At 54.1% G+C, this 10,998-nt stretch overlaps 1 protein-coding gene across 2 annotated transcripts in view; it reads left to right on the top strand.

The window, feature by feature from the left end:
- The window catches only part of TMEM184B (transmembrane protein 184B), a 27,842-nt gene that overhangs the window by 7,863 nt on the left and 8,981 nt on the right, over nucleotides 1-10,998 (top strand). For both annotated transcript variants that reach the window (XM_006155352.3, XM_006155351.3), the window contains exons 3-4: nucleotides 9,446-9,536; nucleotides 9,984-10,059. In XM_006155352.3, the coding sequence (XP_006155414.1) occupies nucleotides 9,446-9,536; nucleotides 9,984-10,059 (167 nt within the window). The remainder of the gene's footprint in view (nucleotides 1-9,445; nucleotides 9,537-9,983; nucleotides 10,060-10,998) is intronic.

Here is a 10,998-nt window from a genome sequence, read left to right as displayed (position 1 = left end):
CCCCCTCCCGCCTCCCCCGTACCGGCCCCCGCCCTTCCCCCCTCCTGCTGCACACGTACGTGCACATGCACTTCCCCCCTCCTGCACACGTATGTGCACACGCACTTCCCCCCTCCTGCTGCACACGTACGTGCACACACACTTCCCCCCTCCTGCTGCACACGTACGTGCACACGCACTTCCCTTTATTATCTTTTTAAGTTCATTCATTTCTTTTATATGCATGTGCTCCTGCATGCAAGGGAGAGAAAGCAAGAGAGACAGCATCTCAACGCGGCAGCACACCCCGAGCCCGCCAGCCCAGGGTCATGGATGTGCGTGCCCAATGTACCTGGGGCGATCTCTGTACACAGACCTGGAACCTTCCTTCATGGATCAGCCTTGCACGCTTCCACTGCGTCAGCCCCTCTTCCCTCGTCTTTTCCGAGAGACTGCATCCGTTTTTTCCTAAGTCTGCGTTCACTGTTTGCTTTATTATGTGTCTGTAACTATTCTTCAGAGTGGAACGTTATAGTGTTCCAAGATTATGTTTCTTTTACTTTTTTTAAGAATTATTGAATTTTATTCATCATCATCATTACTATTATTTTTAACTCGACCAGAGAGAGCAGGACAAGAACGAGAGCGAGAGAGAGGGAAAGTGAGAAATCAAGTCACCACGTCTGGGGCTAGAACCATGGTCAGCCATATAGGAGTCCAGTGCCCCGACCACCATGCCACCTGCTGGCCCCACATTTCTTTGCTTGGACAACTTCATTTTTGCTGTGGTTATCACTTGTCTTGCTGGTTAGCTTCTCAGCTTCTTAGGTACTGATCACTCACTTATTCCCAAAAGCTTCAACAGAATTTGTAAAAGCCCACCTTGCCTCAGTCTGCTAGATGGACCCACATCTCCCCTAGCTCTGGTTTCCCCTTGGCGACCTTTTTCCTGGAGCCCTTCTCCTGCCCAGAACACCGGCTTTCCAGGCCTCTGCTGCTCGGCTGCCGCCCTGCCTTCTCATTCACTGACGTCCGGGATTCTTCCTGCTCTGTGCTGAGTCACCTGTCCTCCGGATGCCATTTCTTCCTCATTCCGGGTTTGCACTCTCTGGTTGGTTGGAGCACATCTTCTAGCAGCTTCCTGAGGCATTCTGTCTTTTGAAATCAGAAAGTATCTTTATTACATTGTGCTTCGACAGGTGATCCATGGGGACACAGTCCCACATTGGAGAGTATTCTCTGAATTTCAGAGCATGTTTCTCACTGGCTTGTAGCTTCTCGTCGTTGCTTTGGAAGGTCTACTGGGTTCTGATCCTGTGACCAACTTTGTGGGTGTGTGTGTTTATTTCCCTTGTTTTGGGGATCTTGGCTTTACTGCCAGTGCTCTGAGATCTCATGGGAGGTGGGACAGTCGTGCTGGGCAACATGTTGGACGCTTTCAGTGTAGAAACTTTTGCCCCAAGATTCTGGGAAATTTTCTTCCTTTTATTTTTTTAAGAATGATTTTATTGAACTTTATTTATTTAATTTATTTATTTTAATTTGATCAGAGAGGGAGAGAGAGAGAGAGAAAGAGAGAGAGAGAGAGCAAGCAGTAAAGTAACCTATCAGGTCCAAGACACGGTTGGCCCTTAACCACTACACCACCTTCACCACTGCCCTCCACTTTTTAACTTCGTTTTTTTTTAACTTTTCTTCATCTAGAATTCTTTTTAGGTAGGATGTTGCTAGATTGAGCTTTGGTGTTTTTTGTTTGTTTGTTTGTTTTTAGTTGTCTGATGGAGTATGCTCTCCTGAAAGGAAGAGGAAGAGGGAGAAAGCACCCTCCCTCGATGGAATGTGGTCATGTTGCAGTCTCCTCCATGTCTTCATCCTGTTGGGATTTTAGACTTGCATGTGCACGCATCTAGTACGTTTTTCAAATTGCTGGGGCCAGGGCTCAAACCTTGTGCTTAGCCATGTGGGATCCCACTCCCTTAACCACTAGGCCATAGGCCTTGCGTTTTTGTTGGAATTCTTCAGCTGTTTTTCTGTTGCTCTTTGTTCTGCTTTCCGTTTTGTTTTCTCTGTTTAAAGTGTCCACCTTTGGGCTTTTCTGTGGAGTGCTTTATTTCCTTTATCATGTTGTAAAGGGTCACTAGGCCTTCCTTATTCTTTTTTATGTAGCCCATTGTTCTTGATATGAGCTAGAGCATTCTTTTTCTCTCTGGGATTGTTAATTACAGTCTTCTTCTGTTCCCCGCATTATCTCTCTCTCTTGAATTCCTTTCATCTGCGTTTGCCTTGGTCTTTGATCTCTGTGTTGGAAACTTTCCACAGATATCTAGTGTCCTTGGCTATCTTTTGCATTTAAGAATGGGGCTCAAAATTGCTGGGCCCCATCTGGCATAGAACACAGCAGGATGCTAGAACACACCAGAACACAAGACCTTTCCTCTGCCATTTCTGTGCAGCAGTTGGGCAGGCACCAGAGGAAGGATTTTTGACTCTGGATCTATTTCTCCAGAGAATAATTTCTCGTCTCCTGCCTAGAAGAAGAAACTGGGCAGTCTGAGTTCCAAGTGCAGAGAGGGAGGAGAGGCCTGAGAGGATGTTTCACCCTTCACGTTCAGACTTAATCTTGGTGTCTCATCAAGTCTCCTCCCTACTGCCTGCAGCTGGGCCGGGTTCCCAGGACAGTGACACCTCAACCTCTCTCTCTTTCTTTTTCTTTTTTTTGGAGAGGTTTTCGCTATAGGGGGCGTGTGCTCGCCAGACAGACAGAGACAGAGAGACAGAAAGTGAGAAATCACCCCCTAGGGGGGATGGTCACGCTGCAATCCCTTCTCCTCCATTCTTCTCTCGGGATCTTGGGCACGTACACACACGCGCCCAGCGTGAGTTTTAAGCCACTGGGTCCAGGACGCGAACCGCTGTCGACTACGTGGGAGTCCAGTGACATAGCCATTACGCTAACTGCTGGTTCCTTCTTTTTATTTTTTTTAAAGAATTATTTATTTATTTGTTTCCATTTGTTATTTTTTTTCTTTATTTGACTAGAGAGAGAAAGAGAGATAAAGGGAAAGTGAGAAAGCAAGCCACCAGGTCCAGGACTTGAACCATGGTTGGCCATGTGGGAATCCAGCGCCCTTATCCACCACACCACACCACACCACCTGCTGACCCCAACCTCTCTCTTTTTAAAAGACAATTTATTGGGCCAACTGGTGGCATGGTAGTTGAAGGGGCTGGATCCCATGCGGCCTGCAGTATAGTTCGAGTCCTGGGCCTGGGGACTTGAAAAATATGCCCGGCATGTGTGTGCGCACCCAAAATCCCAAGAGGAGAGAAGGAATTGCAGTGTGGCTATCTGCCAGGGAAACGACTTCTCATCTTCCCTCTGTCTGTCTCTCTTTTGAGCTTACATGCCCGAAAAACCTTTAAAAAAAGAGAGCACTTTGTGGCACTCCACAGTTTGTGTTTTAGTCACCGTGCACTCATCCTCACCGCCGTCACCTGGTGGAGTGTATATGATCATTTTACAAATGTGAAAAAAACCAAAATTTAGCTGCTTGTGAAACTTGCCCAAGACCCCGATAACCATGGCCAGAGGTCAGACTGAGGCCTCCGAGTCCCTGGCGTTGCCTCGCACTGGCCACTGAAGGAGTAAGCAGGGCATGCTTCTCCTTGCACAAGTGGGGGCTCTTGTGATGGAAGGAGATTCCCGTGCACGGACGAAGCAGTGCGAGAATGGTGCCTCGCTCACTCCCTTCAGGATCTAGGGCACACTTAGCCTCCAAAGCAAGGTGCCCTCCCCGGGAGCGACCGTCCAGCAAGGTGCAGGGCCTCAGGAGAACTGAAGGCAGTTCTTCCTAGAAGGCCTCGCAGGCCGGCTGTGCCTCTGCCAGGTAGAGCCAAGAATTCCAAGCTCTCCGTCGAGCCCCGTTGAGAAAGACACGCCTGAGGAGAGAGCAGAGACGGCACTCTGCGTGGCAAGAGGCAGCAATGAGCAGGGTCAGCAGGGGACAGAAGAGCTAAGGGGCGAGAGGAGGCTGCCCCGCCCCATGGTGGTAGCACGTTGTACTCGTTAGGACTAGTCACTGCACAAGGGCAAAAAATGTTCTGAGGCCCCTGTTTACTGAGCAGAGGTGGTTTCTGTCCACTGTGGTCAAGATGAAGTTTTCCGAACTCATCCACCAGTGACCCGAGGTGCGGGCTGTCCCGTCTTCCCAGACAGCCATAGTGTCTCTGCGTCAGGAAGGGCTGGGCCATGAGGCTGGCTCTAGGTGTGGAGCCTGCAGAGGAGGTGAGCTGAGATGGCCCGGTTGCCCAGGGTTACCTGGCTCCTGCACGGAGTGCGAGGCACGCAGTAGGTGACCAGAGTGTATTTTGAATGACTAGCTGGCTGCGACTGTCTCCCGCCCACGGAACTATGGCAGAGACAGCTAGAGGGCACTTCTTAGCAGATCCTTTCTTGAAGTGTTGGGGACCTTCAAGGCCACATTGGTTCACAGGGTCACAGCTGAGAAGAGACCGCGAAGAGAGCGGGCTCTTGGAATTACGACTTTCTGTCCTGGCAGCTCTGGGTTAGAGAAGCCACCAGTCAGGAAAGAAAGCCTCGAGTCTCTGGGCTATTAGGGCCCCCTTTGCTGTGTGTCTGTGGATGGATTGCAGGGCTCTAATGCCTTCCAGCTCTGAAACTGCTCCTTAGAGAACGTTTTCACAGTGTACTCAAGTCCTCCTGGGGGCTGCCCCGGGACCGTGTGGGTCCTGGCTGACCCCATGGAGGACTAGGTTTATGGGAAGAGAGTGACCCCATGTCTTCTCCCACCTGGCTCCAAGCCCAAGCCCCAAGCCAGTCCTCATTTTGCCTCCACCCTGTCCTCCCTCCTGATTCGCATATTTGTGTCTAGTTTAAGATTTGGTACCTGGAGCAGAGCAGGGAGTTCCAGAACCCTACTGCAGGACAGAATGGGAGCGCCTGCCCTCCCTCATGTGCTGCTGCCCTCTGGACTGGCAGGCCTGCCCGTGGGTCCCTTGGTCACTCATGTGTCGTCGGGGCCTGGCACAGGGCCTGGCACACAGGCCATAGTGGATATTTAGGGAGGCGTAGGAGACCAGAATTAGAGCGTGTCACAGGGTGGTCGAGTGGCAGCCTGCTGACTGAGACCCCACTCCTGACCTTGTCTCTGCTCTTCCTACACCTAGGCCCACTGTGTCAGCGTTTGTGTCTGCACCGTGTTCATTCTCAACACCCTTGCTGGGATGTTGGGATGCTGTTTATGTGGCTCCGTAATCCCTCAGCAGGGAATCGATCTGTCCAGGTGGTCTGTGGGTCCTGGCTTGGCTGCTTGAATAATGTCTCAGGAGATTCTGCCTCATGTCCCTTCTGAGAATCAGCGAGCCCATTAGTGACTCACTGATGATTCTGTAAAGGAAACCGTCAGCAGATTGTGGTTTTACAGACCGGCTGGCCCAGAGCACCTTTAAAAGGTCAAGAATGAGAGAGGCCGATGAAATTTGATGATTCTGACCAGCCGATGGCAGAGCTGCACGGGCTCGATGCAGTTCAGTCGTGCACTGACGCGGCTGCAGCAGGAGGAGCGGGAGCTCGGAGCTTACGTGCCAGGCCTTTCTCAGAGCCTGGGGCATCAGAGCGAGATTCCAGAGAGAAGGGGGTATAGGCCCCTGTGGTTCCACTCGAGGGTTTTACCTTTGGATTGAGGAAGACCGCTCACCATGGGGAGCTGCAGCTTCCCAGCCCAGTTCCAGCCTAGAGGGAGAAGGCCCTCCGGCAAGTGACAGCGGGACTGAGAGTGGGGTGCAGCCGCCCGTGTGCCTCTCAGACCTGCCATGGCAGCCTTGCCTGGAGCTTGGGCCGGTCTCCCTCTGGCCCTTCATCCCTTTGTTGTTGACTGAGTATGTGTGGGCACCAGGCCCTCCAGTAGCCATCAGGTTTAGGACTCAGTTCCCTGTTAGGAGTTTATAGTCTGGAAAAAGGCAAAGCAATAGGCCACGTGTGATAAACTGCTCCTGTACACGGCCACTCCCCGTCCCACAGCATCCCCCACTGAGGAAAGGGTAGCCCCAGCTTCAGATGAGGAAACTGAGGCACAGAGAGCTTAAAAACTTGCCGGAGGCTGCCCTGCTCCCGAGTTGGGGGAACCCCAGGCCACCCCCAGGCAGCCTGGTTGCAGGGTCCAAGGCTCTGCACCTGCTCAGTGCTGCCTCTTGAACTGGAAGGATCGAAGAGGTCAGCAGAGGAGCCAGAGCATGCACTGCGGGAGGTGGGAGAGGCGGCGACTGCCCTGGGAATGCAGTGGCTTCACGTATGTTTGTCTATGTTATATCTATCCCACTTACTCTGGCTACCTAAATAATGGCTCAGACCACCGAAACATACGAGCACAAACCAGCCACTCATTTTGTTCACGGATGCTGTCAATCAGGAATGTGGACAGGGCGTGGTGGGGAGAGTTTGCGCCCGGTTAACGGTCTAGGCCCCCGTGGAATGCAAAGGCTGGGGCAGGAATTACTTGGAGGCTTGCTCACTCACTTGCTCACGCATCTGGCTGATGGTTGATGCTGGTTGTCAGCTAAGCGCCTCAGTTCCCCAACACAAACCTTCACGTGGGCTAGCTTGTGCTCCCCCCAGGTGGGTCTGAGGGCAAGCATGTTGAGGGAGAAAGAGCTAAAAGAGGACTTTCTTCCTTTTTTTTTTTTTAAAGAATTATTTATTTTATTAAATTTTTTTAAAATTTATTTGACCAGAGGAAGAGAGAGGAAAGGTAAGAAAGCAAGTTGCCAGGTTGAGGACTCGAATCATGGTCAGGTGTATGGGAGCCCAGCACCTCCACCACTGCGCCACCTGCTGGCCCGAAAGAGGCCTTTTCTTTTCTTTTTTTTGGAGAGGTTTTTGCTATAGGGCGCGTGCGCTCACCAGACAGAGAGAGATAGAGAGACAGAAAGCGAGAAATCACCCCCCAGGGGGGATGGTCACGCCACCATCCCTTCTCCATTCTCCTCTCAGGATCTTGGGCACACACGCACACGTGCCCGGCGTGAGTTTTAAGCCACCGGGTCCGGGATGCGAACCACGGTCGGCTACGTGGGAGTCCAGTGACATAGCCATTACACTAACGGCTGATTCCCGAAAGAGGCCTTTTCTAACCCCAACATCAGATGACACTGGAGAGTGTCACTTCTGCCGTGGTCACCCAGGTGCACCCAGACATAAAGGGAGGAGACAAGACCCTACCTCTTCATGGAGGGCTGTCAGCATCACCGGGCGTGGCTGTCTTTGGGAAATAACCACGTGTTACAGTCTCGCTGGGCCCAGCTTAGAGTGAACTCATCCAGTTCACATGCTTCGTGTGGGTTTGGACAAAGGTTATCAGGCTGACGTCGGGTTTGGCTCAGTGCCCACCCCCTGTCACTGCTCTAACGTTCTTGTCAGTAAAGAGTGATCTGGAGGTCCATGGAGATCCTGCTGTCACTGCACATCCGCCTCCGCCCCCTCTCCAGGAGCTGGTGCACATGGTCCTCAGCCCCATCAAGGGGCGTCCGGGCTGGAGGAGGGCAGGCAAACGGTAAGGGCCGACGGCCACACCTGGGAGCACTGCCACATGTGCTCACTCTCCTGAGCTCTTTGCACACTCACCCAAACCTCACAGCCACCCAGCAAGGTGGGTCCTCCCGCTGTCCCCACTAGTCGATGAGAAAGCCGAAGCCCAGAGAGCTCGCACAGCCAGTGGTGGCAGAGCCGCTTCTGTGAGGGACAGTTACAGAAAAGAGTCTTGTTTGTGCAGAGTGTTACCTGGAGGTGACTGGAGATGGGAGTTCTTAATAGATCGCAGCAACCCCAAGTGGGTAAAGCACCCCAAAACGTGTTCCTTTCCAAGTTGCCAGGGGCCAACTTTTGCCTGAAAGTGTATGGCCAGAGTTCTCTGTGCTCCAGTCTAAGGCAATTCAATGTGGGTGAGACCGGCAGGTGGCGTGGGGGTAAAGAGCCCTGGGATCCCACATAGCCGACTGTGGTTTGAGTCCCGGACCTGGCAACTTGCTTTCTCACTTTCCCTCTTTCTCATTCTGTCCCTCTCTCGTCAAATTAAAATAAATAAATTAAATAATTCTTTCTTTAAAAAGAAGTGTCTGTGGGTGCCTAGAACGTGCCAAGTGTCATGCCTGCGTTCTGAGCAGGAAAGGCCCTCTCTCTCGGGCTCACAGTCCTAGGGGAACAGATGGTAATTATGCCATAGCATGAGGGATCCTGGGAAGTGTCCGCAGATCGGGTTCTGGGGGTGAGAAAGTGCTCACCTGCATGGCAGTCACTGGACACTTCCCGGAGTGGGCGCTGAGCCGAGTTCCGAGCACCTAGGAGGGCAGAGGGAAGGGTGCTCCAGGCAGCAGGATCTGAACGTGCTGGGACGCGATGTGAGAAGGGTCATGTCACCTGCTGAAAGGCCTTGCGTGTCAAGCCGGGTGGCACCAGGGAGCCTTGAAGGACTCTGCTGCCGGGGGATGGCAGCATCGTGTGAGAAGGAACCTGTGTCCCTTGCCCTTACTCTCCTGACCCTGCCATCACCTTCCCCATGGCCTTGTTCCCCTTCCCTTCCCCTGCATTCTCCCCTGTGGCAGTCTCCGCTGCGCCTCGTACTCCTCCCCTGCACGCCCTGCTCCTTCTCTCACTCCTGGCGCATCTGTGCACTCCGAGCACCGGGCAGGCAGCAGCCCCCGTCTTGCTGACCCAGCTGGAGTCCCCTGACCAGGAGGACCTGGGACCTCGCAGCGTGGAGCTGTATTTATAGCAGCAGTGTTTACGGCATGTCTCCTGCGCCTGCCGAACTGTGGGTCCCTGCGGTGACGCTGAGCTGTGACCGGTGCAGAATGCGCTGACGAGCTTCCCAAGACATCTGCGCCACATGCTGTGGGCCTCGTGTGGTCACAGCCGGTGGTGCCGTGCCTGTGGCTACATGCAGGCCTCCGAGTGCATGAAGGCCCTCTCTCATTGCTTCGAATTTCTCCTGAGACCCCTCTGGGCATGTTACGTGGTCTTGTAAATTCTGCATCTACAACACAAACAAGTGCCCTGAACTAGCGAGTAGCCAGGGCGCCAGTCCCATGTGCCCCGGTATACACACCACCAGCTCTCCCGGGCTTCCCGGTGCCCACCGGGCCTGACTCCGCCCTGCCCTCTAGATCCCGAATGTGCCGTAACCGCTCCCTGGCATTTCTTTATGGCGTTGCCACCAGCGTTGGCACACGGCCCCGAGCAGTGTACCTCAGCTGAACTTGATTTTGAACTTAGAAACGGAATGGGAATCGTAGGTCCTTTGGACCAGTCTCTTTTGCACAGTCTCTGTCCCTGAGGCCCCTCCCGGTTGCCGTGGTGGCGGTGGCTCTCTTGCTGGGCTTTCTGTTTAGAAGGCTGCCCCCTACTCACCCACTGTGCCGGTGCGAGTTGTTTTCTCTGGACCTCCTTCCACAGCCTTGGTCATATACAACTTCCTGAGCCTGTGCTATGAGTACCTCGGGGGAGAGAGCTCCATCATGTCGGAGATCAGAGGGAAGCCCATCGAGTGAGTATGAGGTCTCCCTGGAACCTCTCCCCGTCGTGTTCCCTGGGCCGGGCATTCCGTGAGCTGTCTTGGTGTCAGCTGGATGCACAGACTCTGTCTGTCTGTGACCTTGACCTGCTGTGCCTCTCCCACGCTTCCTGGGCAAGGCCGTTCACTCACTCGGACTGCGGAGAGGGCTTCTCTGGCTCCTCCTCTCTTCCTGTCGGCCTCAGTCCTTTCCTGTTTGTCTGTTTCTCCAGCAGTTCTTGCAGCCCTCTGTCCCTCACCGCCTGCCACCTGTGCGGCCACTCTGCTGCACCCCTCCCTGTGCTGGCCCTTGGGCTTGAAGACTGCCCCAGATCTGTGTCCCGGGCTTGTCTGGTTGGAGAAGGGTGGCCTTCCCCAGCCCCGCCTTTCCCGAGTTCTGGCTCTCGGCTCATCGCCGCCTTCTCCTACGCTTGTCCCCAGGTCCAGCTGCATGTACGGCACCTGCTGCCTGTGGGGAAGGACCTACTCCATCGGATTCCTGAGGTTCTGCAAACAGGTGTGCCCTGAGCAGCTGCCCAGGCTGAGAGGAGTGGGCCAGGGACCCTGAGCCCCACCTGTGGAGTTCCTGTGACCGCTGAGTTCCCCCAGCCCTCAGCACCCGCTCTCCCGAAGCTGTTAGGGTGTCACCGTGTTAGTCAAAAGGGCTCGGGGGCAGTGGCGGGTGTCCCAGGGGTGTCTGAGAGGAACTACTCCCAGACTTGCTCCGATGGCCTGTGTGAGCATCAGAGGAAGTGCATGGGTCTCTAGCCTCAGTCTGAGAACTCCCATCAGCTACGGCTAGAGGGCAGGAGGGTTTCAGCATTAAAGACGCATGATCCCGCGGGGCTGTGCCATCTCTCCCATATTTCCTAGTTGGTAGTCTGGTGACCTCAGGTCGCCTCTGCTGGCTGCCCTGTGGTCTGGAGCAGCCTGGGTGAGGTCAGCGTGTGGGCCTGGGCGACTGACCATCTGCGTTAGACCTCCTGCCTCTCTGACTGGGTGGCCTTGCGTTATTACTTCTCAGGGCCTCACTTTGCTCTTCTGTAAAATGGACATAGCAGTCCTTATCTCAAGGCAGGCTAAGGAGCAGATCAAGTAGTGGGTGTGAAGTGTGTCACAGCCCGGCCCAGAGCCCATGGTCTCGTTCAGGGAGATAGAGTCAGGATGCCACAGCCAGTCTTCCTGACCTCATGTCAGTCTCCTTGGGGGCTCCCCAGAGCCTCTGAGCGCTTCCACGACCAGGAACAGTCATGAAGAGAAACTGAACCCACAGCGAGTCACCGTGTTTGGCCGGAGGGCTGGCCTGCCTCCTCCCTTCCATGCAGGCCCGTGGCCCACAGCATGGCCAGACCCACCACGCATCGCCTGGCTGTGCCAGGTCTCCCATTCCCCCTGCAGGTCTCCCTTTCCTGGGGTGTTTGTCAATTCCAAAGCTCACCACCAGAGCTGCAGGGAA

This window comes from Tupaia chinensis, unplaced genomic scaffold (genome assembly GCF_000334495.1).
Source record: "Tupaia chinensis unplaced genomic scaffold, TupChi_1.0 Scaffold000450_1, whole genome shotgun sequence".
Classification (NCBI taxonomy): domain Eukaryota; kingdom Metazoa; phylum Chordata; class Mammalia; order Scandentia; family Tupaiidae; genus Tupaia; species Tupaia belangeri.
This window is presented reverse-complemented; position numbering and strand designations above follow the sequence as displayed.